This window comes from Stigmatopora argus, chromosome 13, assembly GCF_051989625.1.
Source record: "Stigmatopora argus isolate UIUO_Sarg chromosome 13, RoL_Sarg_1.0, whole genome shotgun sequence".
NCBI classification, from domain to species: domain Eukaryota; kingdom Metazoa; phylum Chordata; class Actinopteri; order Syngnathiformes; family Syngnathidae; genus Stigmatopora; species Stigmatopora argus.
In genome coordinates, this window is record NC_135399.1 from 6,822,832 (window position 1) to 6,842,951 (window position 20,120).

Sequence of the window (20,120 nt, forward strand, 5' to 3'; positions counted from 1 at the left end):
GCTTTGCTTTGAACAAACCCAGCAGCTGGATCATCTTTTTTGTTATTGAAGAGGAATCGCCACGGCAAAATGGGACGCTGGAGTGGGAATAAGAGTTTTGAGAGTGTAGGGATTCATCCTCGGATGATGAATAAACACTGGGATGACAGCAGATTGTCTGGGCGACAGGTCCAAAAGAGGATTTTAGCACAGCTTTCGTTGTAATAATCCCACAAGGGAATTAAATCCCTTTAGACATGGAAAATATGAGGGTTATCTGACGCTTGATGAATTCCCTGGGCATGTTGTTTTGGTCCACTTTCAAATGTGTGATTTGCAGCCTTTTCACCTCCTCTCCTGTGGCCTCATCTTTGCATTTTTTTTGCTTGCCATGGGGGGTTTCCACTTTCTGCCACCCACCATGTGAATAATGAGCTCCACAGATAGCAACCAATGAAGCGACCCCCCCTTTAGCCAGTGAAACTTAACAACCATGTCCAGATCAGCTCCTTCCTGCTGAGACTGACCAGCCTTACTTTACACTCTTCTGCCCACCCACCTACACTTGTATTAACACACACACACCCTTAAACTAACATAAATGAATGGAAGGCTGGATTCCGACTGCAAAGGCAGAGCCATATTCAGAAATAATGACTATCCGCTTTTGTCGCCCAGGCATTTTTTCCCAGATTTTTCAAATGAAGTATTCAATGAATTATTAGTATGCTACTGATTCCTATGCTTGTAATCCCATGAGCAAATATGTTTAGATAAAGTATACTTTTTAACCAGTAAATCTATTCTAATGTGTTTCTATAAAAGTGATCTTCTACAAGGGTGTCTAAACTGGGCCCCCTTGCCTGTTTTTTTTTTGTTTTCTTATTGGCTAACAGCAAATTGTGAAACTTATTGACTGCGGCCCGCAGAAGAAACTTAAACTCAGTTTACATTCTTTTGCACTTCTCAGATTTAACACAAGATGAAACTAGTCCCTTAAACAGAGGTTCTCATTGAAATTGATATATTTTATTTTACATTCATAAAATCACATAGACAGCCCTTTGGATGAGTGTTTAACATGTCGGCCTCATAATTCTAAGGGTTTGATCCCACGTCCAGACTGTGTGGAGTTTACATCTTCTCCCTGGGCTTGCGTGGGTTTTCACCAGGTACTCCGGTTTCCTCCCACATCCCCAAAAAATGCAGTGTAGGCTAGTTGGCCCTCAATTTATTTTTCTAAAAGCCACCCTGGGAGGAAAAAAAATTGGACACCCCTGTCTTATCACAACCTTGCCTTGTAGCTCAGCAGAAAAGATGTTTATCCAAAGGAATTATGTTTTTCAGTGCTGAGATACGGAATGAGGAAACATTACACAATTGATGTCTGCAGTGCCAGTTGGTCAACAGGCAGGCTTTGTTGATGCAAAAGAAAAGACATCTGATAGCCACATTGCTGCTGTCTAAAACAGTGTAGCAGAACTGATCCTTCCTTTATTGCTTAATAGCTAAGGTCAGAGGATATCAGACAGGATCCTATATCTTGAACAAGCTGGTAAGTTAAAGAAAAATAATATAAGCTTTTGGGGTCTCGCATGGTGCAGCGCCATTAGCACAAATTGTGGCACCATGTTCCATTTTTACGACAGTGAATAAGCCTTTCATATTAATTTAAAACCATTCAAAATCTGAATATGTTCTATTTGGGGTTTTTAATACCCCAGTGATAAATATCTGGCCATGAAAGACTTGGTGCACATGCTCCATTTCCAAATATATATATTTTTGAGTAAAGGGAGTTATTGTGGTGAGTGCATGGCAAATTAGAATGATTTGAGGGAGTGAAGGTTAGTTGAACATTAAGTCTTTTAATTGAGAGTAGAAAGTAACGGGTTAGCCAGATTTTGCTTAAAGTTCAAGGTTGGGAAGATAAGGAAATTATGCAATTAGCCCATTCAAAAATAACCCAAAAATTGGCTGCATGTAAATTTGCCCACTGATGTTAATACAGTAATCCCTCGAATATCGCGGTTGATGTAGACCAGACATGGCCACAATAACCGAAAAATCACGTTAATCATGAGTGATTCTTCTTTTTTTATGATTTTTTTTTAAATGTTTTTTTCTAGCACTGTCAACCTTAGGAGCATATCTACATACAACAATGCAAACAAACACTGGTTGTCATATTGTGGCTGCTTGATGTACAAACATAATTTTTAATGAACTTTTTAGATCGCATTTTGGACAAGAAAGAAAATAGATTTGTGACTAGTCCTAGTAGCAAGAGTGGCTTGCACTTACGAGTTTCAGTGTGGATTTTCACATTTTTATGAATTTTTTAAAAATAATTAACAGCAGAAAAAAAATCGCAAAAAAATGAATTTGCGATAAGAAAAGTCGCAATAATCGAGGGAAGACTGTACTCCCCTTTTCAGTTTTCTTTTAACCATATCATTTTTAGGGGTATACATAACTAAGCTCATGTCGAATACATTTTTCTGCCAAATTTGAATTTATGATATCTGATTCTGTCCACTTCTAACATTTCTGCTGGTATTAGCCACGTATGCAATTATGCAACTTGAAAAGAAAGTAGTCTGCCTGACTCACTTGAACATGCAGCCTAAATTGCATGGAGCCCATCAGGATGAGAGCCGGAGCTTCATTCAAGGCTTGGAGTCAATATTTGTTTGCAAACATTATCACACTCAAGGGTCTTGAGTGGCCACTGTGCAGTAACAATCCTGACAAATGTGGTACAGTGGCTCCCCGTGAATAGCTGCGCACTTGCTCATTAGTCTCTTCACTTCATGAAGAGCGCCCAGTCAAATAGAGGGGACAAAGGCCACTAGCTCCCCTGCCTGCATGGGTGTATGTCTATGTGAAGGGACGGGGGGGTGTGCCTGTCCACCCACGGCCACCGAGGAGTGACGCAAATGTGAGTCAGGAGCTGCCTAATAATTCGAACAAAGACACGGTGACCTCTCTCCTCCATCTGCCTTTTAAAAACTCGAGTGACTCAAAAAGTCATCGCGGTCAACATCGCATGCGGCGTCGGACGAAGCGCGGGGTTCCCTTTTGTCATGCTAATTTACTCTCTTGGCCAAAATGTTTTCTATCCACTATTGTCTCGCCTCAACTGCTTGGAGACCACCAAAATGGAGGTCACCGGGCCACCAAGTTGAATATCAAACTCCATGACCATCCACATCTCTTTATGACCTTCATGTGTATTTTATTCATATGAGAGTGACTGGTTATCTATAGTATGTGCACAGCTTTATAACAACGGTCAAATGACCTGAAGACAAAGATTGTTCAAAATCATGTGGTTTAGGGTTATGATACAAAAAGCTAGCTTACTCAGAGATTTCGACTGTTAGTTTCCACTGTGAGAAACATAGCAAGGAAATAGAAGACCACAGGTTGGTGACCATTCCAGTTACCCATGACAAGGAAAATAGATCATTTTATTGCTGATAAGCTTCCAGGCAGTCTTACAGGTGTTGGTACTTTTTTTTCGCACAACCACTAACCATTCCATAAGTGTTTTTGAAAGTCACCTAGTTATGAATTCAAAAACCGGTACCATTTTGCTAAATTCTGATGACTCACCCTGCATAAACCCTTGTTTAAACAAATATTACAGCTCCTGTGACTCATTAGGAATTTTTCTTTGTCAAAAAGACCATGATTTGAACTTTTGGCGGGTCTTAAATGAAAATTAATAAAACTAAAATTTTGTACGAGTCAAATATGCTATTGAAAATGAAAGGGCTATTGTAAATTATCAAGATGATTTTGTCAAATTGTCAAAAACTGGCTGACCACTTTTGCGGGGCTTGATTTTGTGAATGTTTTGATGCGTGAATTACACTTTGTTAAAGTAGCATTATTAAATTTTGAAAACGTTTTGTAATTTTTTTTTGTCAGAACAAACTGTTCTTGTCATAATCGTGAATGTTATGGGTGAAATCCAAAGAAAGTCTGACTGCGGTAACTTTTGTTGTTTTAAAGGTGCAACGGTGTGAATTTGTCAAAGTGTGCAGTGGTCCAAAAATGTGGACAGGAAAAAAAAAATTCCAAGTTTTATTGACAGTGATATAAATCCAATCTATTTGAACTGAAGAGGAGAGAATGTTCCAAGTTAAAATGGATCGGATATTTATAGTCGTCAGCGGCATTTAAACATTATGGTGAGCAGATTCTACCTGTTTTGAATTTAAAGCTCTTGGCCAAAAGCATCAGAATTCTGCTCCAAAGTCACGTACATCTTTATAAGCGCACCTCCGCTTCAGCTTCCGTTTCTTTTCATGAGAAAGTCAAGGTCATCAAAGCTGTATTTTTCTTATATAAAGAACATATTCGACATTTTCATAACAATATGGCGACATGCTGTTTCGCCGGCGAGACTGGCGTCTCTGAGTTATAGAGTCGCTACGGAGAGAATTAAAACATCTAACCTTGGGTTGTGGGATGATGACTTTACCGTGCCGGTACTTTGCATTTTATTTACAGTCCACAGAGGACATTGTCTATTCTCTGTTTTCACTGATATGTCACATGTTCCATTTTCTACCAAAGTCTGGTGATGAAAAGGAAGACCTTACGTATGTCTTAAAGCCTTCCCTTTTGAATTTGGATAACTTTTGTGTAAAATTGCGTAGGGTGCTTTGCTCTACCATGGGTCACTTGCTGTAGATTTGCTGTCACTTCTTATTAATTAAATTTAAGGTATTTTTGGATAATTTCAATTGGTTCATTCGCCTCTCCCTGTCCAAACAGATTGGACGTATACACCATCAAGGGCTCTGAAAGGTAAGAACTCTCATCCAGGTATTTTGGTCAATAGCAGGCCATTACATTACACTTTCTTGGTAGTTTTAGGGCGTAACCGGACGTTTGGTCGCCGGACGTTTGGTCGCCCGGACATTTGGTCGCCCAGACGTTTGGTCGCCGGACGTTAGGTCGCCCGGGTGAATATAATTTTGAGAGCTGGTTTCAACAGTAGATATTTAGATATTAAACTCTCTCTCTCATGAATATAATTTTGAGAGCTGGTTTCAACAGTAAACTCTGTCATGTTGTCAAACGTCCGGCGACCAAATGTCCGGGCGACCAAACGTCCAGGCGACCAAACGTCCGGGCGACCAAACGTCCGAGTACCGTTTTAGGGTACTTAGAAGTCACTTCCTGCACATTTTGGGGCATTCCGGTGTCAGTTCCTGTAAATTTTGGATAACTTTGGGTTCATTTTAGGGCATTTTTCAGTCACTTCAGTTTAATTTTGGGTCACTTTCTGTTGGTTGTGGGGCACTAATGTATGACTTTCTGTTGATTTTTGGGTACCCTTCCTGTTAGATATTATACATACATATTAAAAAAATTACCAACAATAGAGATTTTTTGCAGGTCCAAGTCGGGGCCATTGTAAATATATGGGAAAGGCTTTGTAAAAAAAAAAAAAAAATTGGCGGCATTGTACATCTGACTGTTAACTTTTGAATGCCTTTCTTTTGTGAATCTTCTAGTGTAAATTATTTGAATTTGGCCACCAAAAACTGCAGTACGTGAGTTTTGGAATATTCTGAGCTGGAAGATTGTTAAGTGGTGTGATGAAAAAGCATTGCAAACCATCCCTACAATAAACCCCTGGGGTTCACTCATTTTCAGGTTTGTTCATGAGGTAGTGTGTAGCATTTTTTGGCATTTCCTGCGAAACTGCCGTGAGAACATCTTTGGGAGCGCTTAAAAAGCGAACAACAGTCTGAGGAATGCTACTGTCTCATTCAAAACGGGTCTCTCAAAGCCCACCGTCCTCCCAACCCCCACGAGTTCTCACGCCAAAATAAATAGCTTGAACTTCCCCATTGAGAGTCTGTGAGGAGCAGAGGCTTCAATTATTCTTAACTAAGGGACGTAGCAGCGATTAAAAAGAAAGCGTCCCTCTCAGCTCGGAAAGTGTGTCAGCGCTATTTTATGAGACGTTTGTGTGGTCAGCTCGTATATCTTGCGACGCGCTGCAAAGGTGCGATAAAGTGGGGGTTGAAATGGACTTCAAAGCACCTTTTGGCCCATTCGAAGCCAGACGCTGCTTTCACCGTGCCGTGTCAGCCCGCATTTCCGGTATCGACGCCTCTTAGGGCCGTCTGGACTGGGAAGACAATGTGGCGGTCCATAGGACGACATTTTCGTTTGGGTTAATGAAAAATTGATGAATTCTAATAGTGACGTTTGTTCTACTTTAAGTGCCTAGTGCAGTGCAATACAGGAAAAATCATCACGATATCGGCCATTTTAAATCACGATATCCGTATGCCCCAATACAGTAAAATACTTTAATTATTTTGTGAATAATTAACTATTCTGACAGTGTTTTTTCTTCCAATCACTTTTTTGAATTGACATTCAACGAAACTGCCACACTTATTAAATACATCTAGTAATGCTGCAACCTAAAACTATCCAAAAGCCGCGCTATAGCATACGGTACTCGGACGTTTTGTCGAAAGACGTTTGGTCCTCGGACGTTTGGTAGAACGGACGCTTGGTCGCCGGGTTGTTACTGTTGAAAATCTGTGACTAATTGTTTTGACTTTTAAGACTGCTGTATATTAAGTTAGCATATCATCTCATCTCATTTCTGAACCTCTTTATCCTCATTAGGGTCGCAGGGGGTGCTGGAGCCTATCCCAGAGACAGGGGACACCCTGATCGTAAATTAGAATAATATCATTAATAATAAATTAATTCATATTGATATCAAATTGTGTTGCCTATGTTTTGTGTGGATTACTTGTTGTTATTTTCAATTGTCTTGCATGCATTACTTATGCTTAGATGAGAGGAAGGGCCAACTTGCTAACTATTCACTAGAGATAGTGACATCTTGTGGTGGCAGCATTATTGCATAGAGAATCCCATTAATGAAGCAACACAACACACACAAAACGGGCGCCATCTGCAAAATTTGCATAGCTGGAACAGGTCTATTTATGGCAATAATGCCGATAGACATGTAAATTGTCGATATGAAGTATAATCATAATTTTGGCGATGTATATCGTCATATTGTACAGCACTATGAGTGTTCCATAAAGGGTTAAGACAATGAACTGATTGGGTGCCTTCGATGGCAATAGACGTCCAAGTCTGGCAGCGAATGATCAATCCGCCTTGTTCAAATGGCTTTGTCGTCTGCTAGTGATGAACTCAATTCAATTCACAGCAGAAGGATGAAAAGAGCCACGTTAGAATTAATCGTCGTCAATGGTACTGAAAAAGCCGAAGAAACATTTGTAGAATTAAGCCAGCTAAGAGCTTCGCACAAAGCCGTGAAAAGCATTTCGATGTTATGGCGTTCTCGACAATCTTAGCTCACAAAAATACATAACGTCCTTTCAAAAAGAAAACTGCCGAAAGAATGAGTGCCAAGAGTCGATATTGGCCACCAGAATGGAAAGCAGAGAACGGCAGTTGGCTACATTGTCAGCTTGAAAGTACTCGAGGGGTCACAGTAGGACTTGAAGCCATAAAAGGCCAATATGTGTTAAAGATGCTGTCAACTTACTTTTCTTCATTGTGGGGATGCTTTGCCAGGTGAAGTTATATGAATATTATCAGGCAGTTTTTTACAAAAACATACAGTTCCACCAATCTAAAAATGTTCCCATACAATTTCAATGGCCCCATTCATTTCCAATGGCACATTAAACTCCCCAAAGTGTCCTAAGACCAATAGGAAGTAACCCAAAATCAACTAGAAGTGGCCCGGAAATCAACATTTAAGAACAAAATCAACATTTAAGTAATTCCCTGCCCAACAAAGATAAACACTTAAATCCCTTACAGCTAGGAGGACTGGCTGTGAAAGAAAGTGATCCAAACATGCCCCAAAATTAATAGGAAATAAGTTTAAATCTACAGCATCCCCACGCAATTTGGTAATGCACAAGAGCACAATATCACCGCTGTAGCTTATTCGTTAGTGAGTCAAAGTGCTGGGAACATTTGCACTTGCAAGTACAGTAATACCTCGACATTCAAGTGCCCTGACATACGAGCAATTTGAGATACGAGTAAAATTTCGAGCAAATATTTATCTTAAGATACGAAACAATTTGTCTCTATGAGCACTGGGCGGAGCGTTGCATTTTTTCAGTGTTTTCCCCCCTTTGTCAATGCAGAATGGTGGAGCTTGATCGCTAAAACGAGAGGAGCATATACTACTTCTCGTTGGAAAGTGGTCGGGCGTTATCTTATTTTGAGGACATTTGTGTACATCATTTTTGGAATATTTTGAAGGGAAGACAAAAGCAAACAACCCTCGATAGGTTGCATCTGAAAGCCAGGGTGGAGGCGGGGCAAATAGAGCAAACCCAGGAGAAGAAAGGTATAAAAATGTGAAACAAAATTAGAATTAAGTTTAGTGTAAGGTTAGATTAAACTCATTTTTGAGTGTGTCTGCATCGTAATCCAAATTCATTTAAATTTGTTTATGTTATGTTATGAGTGTGTTGCCATGCAAAAAGTCCCTCTCTCTCCCTTCCGCAAAAATCCGTCTAATTTTAGTACTATTAAGCCACTAGTTATTTATTACTTTGTTAATAGATGGCGAATTACAACAAATAAAAATGTTTTTCCAATCCAATATCCTGTTATTGGTGTTTTTTCAGAGGGTTGGAACGAATTAATTTGTTTTTAGTTCATTTGAGTTAGGAGTAAATCGACATACGAGCTCAGTCCCGGAATGCATTAAACTCGTATCTTGAGATACCACTGTGCAGTTTTTTTTCCAGTTCTTTAGAAGAGAGTGAGGACTTTTGCCTACTCAGGTAATTCTTTGCAAGGAAGTACCTCCAAGACACTGACAGTGATTAACACTGTCACCAGCTGTGCCTTTTCCTGCATTGGCAGCTAATTAACGTCATTTATTGAGTTGCTCAGCATGTACGCTTTGGCGAGACGCCATTGGGGTTTGAGAGAAATTTGTTTAAGGAAAATTGAATCATACGACATCGGGTCTACCACATTGTGCGTATAATGTGACAACGCAAAACGATCAGCTTATTTGTTCAAGAATTTATCATAATTTTTTAACCCCAAAAAATATAATGTAGTGATTTTGTTGTTTTTTAAAAGAACATAAGACTTTGGGAACTTTTTTGATGCACAAAAAGTGTAGCACTTTTTTTGGAGTGTGCTTGTGAAAGTTCCACTCAAGCACGAGACAGTGGAATTTAGCGATTCTTTCACATCAAAAGAGTTGTAAATAGCATACGTCTGCACTCGTAACCACTCTATTAACTGTGTGAAGATACAAGAAATGCCTTGACCAAATATTTGTAAGCCTGTTAGAAAAACAGTACATGGTATAACTCTTAAAAGCCCTAGATTTAAGTGACTATTGTTCTATAATGAACATGTTTTTTTTTTAAATATTGGCTGAAAATTAATGCATTTTCATTACATGTGATAATAATTATCAATAAAATGAAAACGATTAAAGCAATTTCAATTTGATTTTGCTTTATCCAGACTATACATTCTTCACATTAAATGCCATACGGTTTTTCAATTTTTACAATTCCAAAGTCACACAATAACTCCAGGGTTTGTCCAAGTGCCTTACAAGCTATGTGGGCTGCCAGGCTTTTCTTGACCCCACAACCACACCTACCAAGCTTAAACAGTGCTTCAGAAGCAAGTATAATATGTAGACAGACATATTTTAAGTGTCTACTTGTATGGTTGCAAATGCAATAGCAATATCTTAAGGCAGGGGTGTCAGACTCGGGTTGGTTCGCGGGCCGCGTTAACGTCAACTTAATTTCATGTGGGCCGGACCATTTTAGATAAATTTAGATAGACTTTTTGGATTAAAAGAACTGGATTAAAAGCCCTGAATATTCAGTTTTTTATAGATCTAAAACAATGTTTATTTTAGCTTTTTTTAAATATATTTTTAGATTTTACAAAATGATTTTTGAACTAAAAACACAGAAAAAAATGATTAAAAAAATTACAATTATTGATTTAAAAGGGGGAAAATCAGCAAATTTAATATACATCTATACTCTTCATTTTAATTTGATCCTAAAACAGAAAGTCGGCACTCATGATTTACTTTCCCGGGCCACCCAAAATGATGCGGCGGGCCAGATTTGGCACCCGGGCCGCCACTTTGACACGTGTCTTAAGGTCAATACATTCTACCTCTACTTACGAATGCCTCTAAATTCGACATTTTCAGGTTACGAAACACTATGATGTGCAAATAAAGTTAGACAAATGACAATTCCAACATACGAAAACAAGATCCAAGTTACAAAATCCCCCCAAATATATGTAAATGCTTTCTGCCACTGCACTGAATTGCCTTGTAAGACTATACATTTAAGTATTGTTAAAATAGAACTAATAATACTATATCTCTTTCATTTCTTGAACTGCTTTATCCTCATTAGGGTCACGGGGGGTGCTGGAGCCATAAGTCATAATTTCAAAATTCCTGTGAACCTAACATTTTTATTTTCATTCACTTATTTTATTACAAAAACGTGTCAAAACATCTAAACGTGGCCTTCTCGTAGCTAGGTTCCATCTCTCCTGTCACCCTAATGAAGATAAGCAGCATAGAAAATTGATTTGTGACATCTACATTTTTGTAATAACATGTCAAAAGATGTTCTGTTCCAATGTTTTCACTGCATATATTTTACACACACACACACACCCCAGCCAAAGCGACCCGTAAGACAAAACGCTTTTCAGCAAACTTGTTTTGTTTTGAATCCACTCTGGCCCAACAGCATTGAATTCCGCTTTCACGCTGTGTGAAAAGATGAGTGTGTCTGACAGCTCTAATAGGCATTGTTCACATTTGCAAAGTTAGACCCTGCTGAGCTGGCATAGCTCTCCTAGTACTCTCGCTTGAAACATCTCCGAGGGCCCTGTCAACATATCTAGACGGGCTTGTCAGCGCCATCTTTCCAAACGAGCTGTCAGCAGCAGCTTTATATCAGACTTCTTAGGGACCGGGGCAAGAAACACAAACATGGCCCGCGGGGGAGGGGAGGGTCAGTACGTACAATGCATTCTTATCCACATTCCCAATAACAAGAATCCGAAAAACCCGCCGTGAATTCTTCTGAATCATTTGGTGTCTGAAAGACGAAGATTTTCGTTTTGCGTCAAAGTGTCTGGGAGTGATTCCTGCGGGCGTGATTAAACTAGTCTTGCCGTGACTCCTGCACTTTAGGTTGTATTATCCTACGAGATAATGAGGCACGCACGCGTGGTGTTAAGGACTGAAGTAGAACTGAATTACCTTGGAGCACTGCTTGTGATTCTGGCACCACACCAAGGATCCGTTGTTCTGTGGAGAAAAGTAGCACCTGTCATCACACCGCATGGACTTATTAAAAGATTAAAATCTACTCAAAATATGGCGGGTCATAATTAACACATTCTTTAAGACACATACATACTCATTTACTGCCAATGACAACCTTAGACATCCAATCTGTTTGAACTGGAAGAGTTGACAGGAATCATTCGAAAAATGCTTAGTTTCTAGACATATTACAACTTAAATTTACAAGGATGTGAGCCAAATTGCGTGACCGGACGTTTCGTCCAAAGACGTTTGGTCCCCGGACGTTTCGTCCAAAGACGTTTGGTCCCCGGACGTTTCGTCCAAAGACGTTTGGTCGACCGGACATTTTGTAGAACGGACGTTTGCTAGAACAGACGTTTGGTCGCCGGGTTCGCTCGCTGTCAAATGATGACAGTTTACTGTTGATATTTTGATATTAGATATTTAGATATTAAACTCACTCTCTCTCTCATGATTATAATTTTGAGAGCTGGTTTCAACAGTAACAACCCGGCGACCAAACGTCCGTTCGACCAAACGTCCGTTCGACCAAACGTCCGTTCGACCAAACGTCCGTTCGACCAAACGTCCGTTCGACCAAACGTCCGTTCGACCAAACGTCTTTCGACGAAACGTCCGAGTACCCCAAATTGTAGTTCAACTCAGGCAGCAATGATCAATCGACTTATTAATGATTAGTTGTTTGTCAAATGAGCGTTCAACTATTTTGATTGTGAATTTATTGTTTTGAGATACTGTTGACCTCAAAATGGTTCACATCTTTTTGAGCCTCTAAATATCAATCATCTTTTCATCATCTTCATCGTCATCATTTAATTTATTTGTTAATTTACATGGTGTAAAAATGTGTTCATTTTTTAATTGTCTTTTCTGTTTTCAATAAAAAATAAAGGGATAAAAATACATTCATTTTTTTCAATTTTAATTAATCATTTTTTTACGTTTTACGTTAAAATAAGTCGGAAACCTAAATATCCACTGATTTTCATCCTCGCAATCATGAAAGACGGCCAAAAAAATGTTATTTAAATATGAATTATCATTTGTGTGTCCCACAACATGCATGAAATCCTGTTTCCATGACCTTTTATCATGGTAGAAGAAGTGTGGGCTTTCACTCTGGTTTTATCCCACATGCCCAAAAACATGCGCTCCAAATTGTTCCTGGGTATAATTGTGTGTGCATGGTTTTTAGTCTCTTTGTGCCCTGCGATTGGCTGGCAACCAATTCAGGGTGTACGCCACCTATTGCCTGTAGTTATCTGGGATGAGCTCCAGCACCCCAACGACCCATGTGAGGATAATTGGCTGGAAAAATGAATGAATTAACCTTGATTGTAAGCCCCATTCAACCTCATGCCACCCTGTTATACATATGATCCTCTTTCATAGCAGTAACAGCTGAAATATTGCCTTTAAAGAAGTGATTAGAGAGGACATCAGATAGTTTAAACCACAGGTGTCAAAGTGGCGGCCCGGGGGCCAAATCTGGCCAGCCGCATCATTTTGTGTGGCCCGGGAAAGTAAATCATGAGTGCCGACTTTCTGTTTTAGGATCAAATTAAAATGAAGAGTATAGATGTATACTAAATTTCCTGATTTTCCCCCTTTTAAATCAATATTTGTAATTGTTTTAATCAATATTTTCTGTGTTTTAGTTCAAAAATCATTTTGTAAAATCTAAAAATATATTTTAAAAAATCTAAAATAAACATTCATTTAGATCTATTAAAAACTGAATATTCAGGGCTTTTAATCTGGTTCTTTTAATCAATTTATTTTAAAAAATCTAAATATTATATCTAAAATGGTCCGGCCCACGTGAAATCAAGTTGACGTTAAAGCGGCCCACGAACCAACCCGAGTCTGACACCCTTGGTGTATATGTAGAAAAATGAATCAGAAAAGCACAGGTTTATTTTCAAGTACTTTGAAACTAAAACGTCATCCTTTCCTTTCTTGAGTCCAAGAGATAACTGTTTCTTTAAAAAAAAACTCAATTTTTTTAAAGAATTTCACTTTTGCACCAGAAAAGATGCTTGTTTTCCCAAGACAAAGCCCTCTGACATCTAAGTAGGGGCATGGCCTGCTTTTTCTGATTGACTCCCATGCAGCACACACAAAAGAGGCACTTTAAGTGTGTGTAACTCAACCAGGAAAGTGGGGTCAGCAATCCAGGCCCCCGCAGGGTGAGCCTCTGGTCAGTTTCAGCCCTCAACGGCGAACTCAGCTCTTCTGACTAGCCGTTTGATCTCTCAACAGACGTCCCCGAGGTCACTGAGGCGGGAACTGATGTCAGCGCGCCTGCGAGGGCCGCAGATACCAACCGTTTCTTCCTAATTGCGCTAAGAGGGCCACCTCACGCTCGCAACGGAGGGCCGTGTGTTGACGGGGGGAGGCGGCGGGTCAATTCCTGACTTCCATCACTGCGAGGAATGATGCTGTCACTCAGCTTAACTGTTTATGGGGCAAGTGACAATTTACAGACTTGGAAAAAAATGGACCGTATTTTTCGGATTATAAATTGCAGTTTTTTTTTTCATTGTTTGGCCAGGGGTGTGACTTATACTTTGGTGTGACTTATCTACCTCCTGAGTTGAGGGAGTTGTTTAAAAGTAACACTGTGGGTGAAGATTTCATTGGATTTAGTGATTTGGAGTGAAACTGATAGTTTGGTAAACTTGTTAGCATGTTCTTTATGCTAGAGTTAACTGAATAACTCTTAAGATGTTACGTCGTTACTCACATTACCAGGCATGTCAGTCATGTAACATTAGTGTACCGTACACTTATTCAGCCTGTTGTTCTCTATTTTATATTTATTTTAAATTGCCTTTCAAGATGACATGTATGTTTTAGGTGTTAAATTTCCCCCAAAAATGTGACTTATACTCCAGTGTGACTTATATTTGTTTTTTTCCTTCTTAATTATGCATTTTTCGGCTGGTGCGACTTATACTCCAGTGTGACTTATATATGTTTTTTTTTCCTTCTTAATTATGCATTTTGGGCTGGTGCGACTTATACTCCAGTGTGACTTATACATGTTTTTTCCCTTCTTAATTATGCATTTTTGGGCTGTTGCGACTTATACTCAGGTGCGACTTATAGTCCAGAAAATATGGTAATCAAATAATTGTTATTTTCTGCAATTATTTTATTTGTAATACTTTCATAAACACTTAAAGTAATACTTAATAAATATGTTAGAAATTTCTAATTTGCCAATTCCAGGTCATTTCATGTTTTGGAGTTTTTAGGGGGGAATTTTTTGGTCACTAGTTGACTTTGGGGCATTTCTGGGTCACTTTTCATTGATTTTTGTGTCATTCCCAGGTGACTGTTCAATTGAGGCATTTCGTCTTGATTATTCGCCATTTCAGGGTGACTTCCCATTCATTTTGGGTGACTTCCTGTTGATTTGGGGGCATTTGGGTAAAACTTCCTGATGATTTTGGAGTATTTCCCTGAAAAATACACTGGTTATGGCATCCAGTAATGTTGTAAATTGTATTTTATTTAAATTCATAGTATTTAAATGAGTGCCCCATAAAGGCTTAATTGGATTTGTACCGCGTCTGTAAATAAGGCTATAATGGCCAGCTGCTGTAGCACATGAAAGAAAGAAAATAATGAAATGGAAAACATGTTTTTAAACTCGCCAGATGATAAACAGGCACCGTAAGAGGATTTGTAGATTCATACATTGAATCGATGGGAGCAGATTGAGAGCACCGAGGGTTTTAGGTCACGCTTGGGGATGTTGATTCCTCGCTCTTATCTCGTGATATTTATTCTCTTTTAAAACACAGGTTTCAAACCCGCCAGCCAATACAAAACAAAAGATAATTTCTACCATTAGGATTTACAGTAGCTCACTTTCTGCCATTGAGAGTACGAGACATCCAATCTAAATTGAAGGGAAATCTAAATTGAAGGGAAATCTGAACTGATCGCACGTCCATATTTTCAGAATTCCAGCTTCATTCTAGTGATGTTCTTGGATTGTTTGATCTTAAGCACAACAATATTACAAGTAAAGGAAAAAGTGACCTACTTGACCTTCTGCAACAGTGAGATGAATTTTATCAAAATTAATGAACTTCTTGTGCTTTGGGCACACAATGTGGATTTTGATCTTTAAAAGCACAGATGTTGCTCAAAATGTTGGGATGGAATTTATTGCCTGTCATTGACAACCATGGGCATCAAATTGATTTAAACTGGGAGAACTGTGATTGGGCATCTTTCAGTACAAACCATTTTGACTAGGTGGGGCGAATAAATGAAAGGTTCATTCCGCTACCCATTCAAAATGGACTGGACATCTCGCGCTGTCAGTGGCAGTCAATGAGTTAAATGGTAGTATTTGCATTGAAGCTTATATGGTAGGATTCAAGGATAAACTGATTAAATTCAAGCAACTTGCTTCTGATTTTTTTTCTGAAAGTTATGTGATTAGCTATACTTTGAGTTGAATTAAATGACATTTGGTGTGTACCTTACCTTTCATGATTGGGCAAATCTGGATACATTCTTTAGCATGTCTGTTTCTGAGATTAACCAATTAACTTTTGATCTGCATCCACGATTATGATGCTAAAACACGTTACGTAAAAAATTGTGCAAGGCTTTTACTAAAAATCAATATGCATAAATACATATATATGCTTCGAGGTCCAAGGGATCCAAGGCTCAGGATCAGTTTTTTAAGGCATTTAAAATGTTAACTTTGGCATGAACTGTGAATGATTGATCTATCATGTGGATTGAGATATTTCTGCCTTTTATCAGGGATTATATCGGAATTTGAATCAGATCGTCTGTAGCCTTGGCAGGTCTGAAGATGTCAAGAATTGGTTGATTACTTTTGATTGTGTTCTAGGATCTGGACATTTTGCTCACAAACATTCCTGAAAATGGGTTAATACTCTTCAATTGAGTATTAACCAGTGTTGGGTTAGGATCTATTATGCTCTATGCATGAAACACATTTTACATGTTTTTTTGATACAATTCGCCTCACTGTTGTCAGTTTAGCAGTCAATAAACCAATAAATGAGGTAGAGAAATGGGGACAAATGCAACAACAGATGCATACTATCTAGATTTGGACCATTTGTTGTTGCTCCAGCTTGACTAATGGGTATAAGTAGTCAGTGTAGAAAGCATTTGTTTGGGCTTAGGAAATTATTAGTTCTATCAGAAATTGCACAGAGATTTATGAGGGGCATGGTAATAGTTGAAGAAAAATATGTTTCTTTTAACATGAGTGCCTCAAGGCTACAACTGTAAATCAAACACCTGACTCCAAATGGCACCTCATTAAACTTTTTTCAGCCACAGTAGATTTTGTTCTAAAGCAATGCATTGAGAACAATAGCTTGTCCAGACAAGTGAGGCGATCATCCTCTCGCCATGTAACAAACACAAGGTCATTGGGTCTATTGATCAAATAAAATTCAGCTGCTCTCAACCCAGCAGCCTTATCTCCAGGAAAAGACCATAAAAAAAACGGAATGAAAAATTGCAAACTGCGCTCATAAAGGACTTTCATTCTGGTTAATAGCCTGAAATGAAGGTTGTCGAACTGAGGCTGTGGGATTCAGTCAGACTCGAGAGGGTCGGCAGGCACAAGGTCTGCTAAAGTTCAATGTCAAGTTCAAAGCCATTTCCCACAATGTAATCCAGAAGAAGAAAAAAAAATCCCATGAGCCCTTAGGAGGGAACTTATCATTAAAGGGTTTTAATTTGACATCCAGTGCCAGTAAGCGCTGAGCTTTTAGAGTCAAGGCTACTGGTCAAATGGCTTCAAAGGAATTTGCGATTGTACAAGCATGTCTCCGGAGAATCTCTTTCTCTCCAAACTGCTGATAAGAATGAAAAATGTATGAGTCAAAGCCATGAGGAGATGAAAAATCTCCCTTTCATGGGGTAAAAATAAGTACCAGCTTGGCTAGGGCACGCATCAGCTGCTCCCTGTTCCTGCTGTGGCTAATAGAACATTCCGTTTGGCCAAGTGTTGATTAAAAAGTGAATTATTCCTCACTACTACCTCATTCCGCATGGTAGGAGATGATTAAATCGCTGGGGTCGTCACTAACTTATGAGGAATGATCGATACACGTGGGTTCAATCCGCTTTTGGTGGCAACCCGTAAATAAGAGCTTGACGTGGAGACTGCAGGCAAACAGCATTGAGGCGATTAATTAGGACAGTCGTGCTTGGACACCACTGCCAAAATCATCAATCCTGTTTTTTTTTATCTGATGGCTTCCCTCATCCATCCATAAAACATGGACGGCATCGCATCTGCGGGGTCAAATTTGGTTCTGTGACAGCGGAGAGGCTCGGCAGGATGTTGCCCCAGCTGTCCGGAGCCTGACCCTACCGTGTCAGGAAACGAGGGGGAATAATTATAGGTCAGGACTCCATCGCCCTGACTCACCGTGACATTCTTCCGCCGTACGAACATTACGCAGCCGTGACGACTGTCAAGGACCTCCCGAATGTTTTCCAGATATCCTTCGCTGTGATTTGGGGGTCAAGGGGAAGGAGGCGGGCTGACGGTGAAATCTACTGCTTTGTTCCGTGCAAACGGGAAACGGTGGCGCTTGTCAACTGAGACATCAGAACAGGTGGCTAAGGGCGTGTTGCATTGTCTAGACAACTGAGGAACACGGACAAAACCTCTTTAAGGGGTGTCTTTTGAGAAAGCCTTGGCTTTTGTTGTTCCCTGCGGCCTGTCCGTATGGATTGAACGGCTCGGTTTACATCGGAAGGCCTTTATTTGAATAGGGGGACTAAGGTTTAGAGGTGTTGGTCTTCAGATTCTTTGCAGGAAGGAGAAAATGACTTCAAAGGGTCCAAGGTTCCCTTTGTATTCTTTACAGGGGTCCTTAGGCTACACCAAAATAACACACTTAAGGACACATATGCTGCACCTAAAGAAAGGGTGCAAACATTTAAGATTTGAGGGCTTTTAAAGTACAGCCAACTAAAGTGAAAAAAAGGATTGGAATAATATCTCTTTGTTATGACAAGAAATGCGAGCATATTATTAGAAAACTCCTCCATCGATATGAAATCCGCAGAAATGAAGAGATTAATCGATTTTCGGGTTTTGCTATTTCGAAGCTGGGAATCTGTAATGTATGGCTTGATATCATTTTCTGTTTTGAAACTCTATGAACGCTCAGATAATAAATCGTCTTTTCTTTTTAAAAACCACTGTAAGCGCTTACAAAACCGATGTTGGCAAGTGCGAAGTACTAGCACATCTGCAGTCGCAGACCAATTTCAAAGTAAAAGTCTTAACAATTACTGGTTCATATTTCATAAAATTTATTGCGTCCACTTATTAAAAAACATCGTATGGCATTACATAAACACTTCCTCTAATAGGATCACTCATTTTCAGGAATGCTTGTGAACAAAATGTCCAGATCCTAGAACACAATCAAAAGTCATCAACTAATTCTTGACGTCTTCAGCCCTGCCAAGGCTACAGACCATCTGATTCAAATTGCGATATAATCCCTGATAAAAGGCAGAAATATCTCAATCCACACAATAGATCAATCATTCACAGTTCATGCCAAAGTGAACATTTTAAATGCCTTAAAAAACTGATCCTGAGCCACATCCTTGGACCTCAAAGCATATATTTATAAATATGCATATTGATTTTCAGTAAAAGCCTTGCGCAATTTTTTACGTAATGTGTTTTAGCATCATAATCGTGGATGCAGATTTGGAACAGTCAAAAGTTAATTGGCTAATCTAAAAAAAAAGACATGCTAAAGAATGTATCCAGATTTGCCCAATCATGAAAGGTAAGGTACACAGCAAATGTCATTTAATTCAACTCATAAAGTATAACTAAACATATAATGTTCAGAAAATATCCAGAGGCAAGTTGCTTAAATTTAATCAGTTTATCCTTGAATCCTACCATATAAGCTTCAATGCAGATACTACCATTTAACTCATTCACAGTTCTCCTAGTTTAAATCAATTTGATGTCGATGGTTGTCAATGACAGGCAATGAATTCCATCCCAACTTTTGGAGCAACATCTGTGCTTTTAAAGATCAAAATCCACATTGTGTGCCCAAAACACAAGAAGTTAATTAATTTCTTCTTGAACCAAAACAAAGTACATAAATGACCTTGGACAATAAATGAGTTTGAGGAAATGACAATTCTAAAATAATTTTATAAAGCATTTTTCATAGTGCAGATCCAGGCCTTGATCTGAAGCTAATCAGTTCATCCTGTGACCCAACCAAAGTAGTTTAAGAAAAAATGTCATTGAGATCCTTTCACATTTTATTGATTAATCTTCACACTTGGAAAAATACTGTGGTCCAGATTCCAGATCGAGTAGATGATCGACCAAACTACCTTTGGTTTAAACCAAGGGTGTCAGACTCGGGTTGGTTCGCGGGCCGCTTTAACGTCAACTTGATTTCACATGGGCCGGACCATTTTAGATATAATATTTAGATTTTTTTTTTTTATAAATGGATTAAAGGAACTGGATTAAAAGCCCTAAATATTCCATTTTTTATAGATCTAAAACAATGTTTATTTTAGCTTTTTTATATATTTTTAGATTTTACAAAATGATTTTTGAACTAAAAACAGAAAAAAATATTAAAAAATTACAATTATTGATTTAAAAGGGGAAAATCAGGAAATTTAATTCACATCTATACTCTTCATTTTAATTTGATCC

General features: G+C 38.9%; 1 protein-coding gene across 1 annotated transcript in view; it reads right to left on the bottom strand.

Moving 5' to 3' along the window:
- anos1 (anosmin 1) overlaps nt 1–20,120 on the bottom strand; it is an 88,222-nt gene that overhangs the window by 63,639 nt on the left and 4,463 nt on the right. Inside the window, exon 2 of the mRNA XM_077617250.1 lies at nt 11,312–11,359. Coding sequence (XP_077473376.1) covers nt 11,312–11,359 — 48 coding nt within the window. The remainder of the gene's footprint in view (nt 1–11,311; nt 11,360–20,120) is intronic.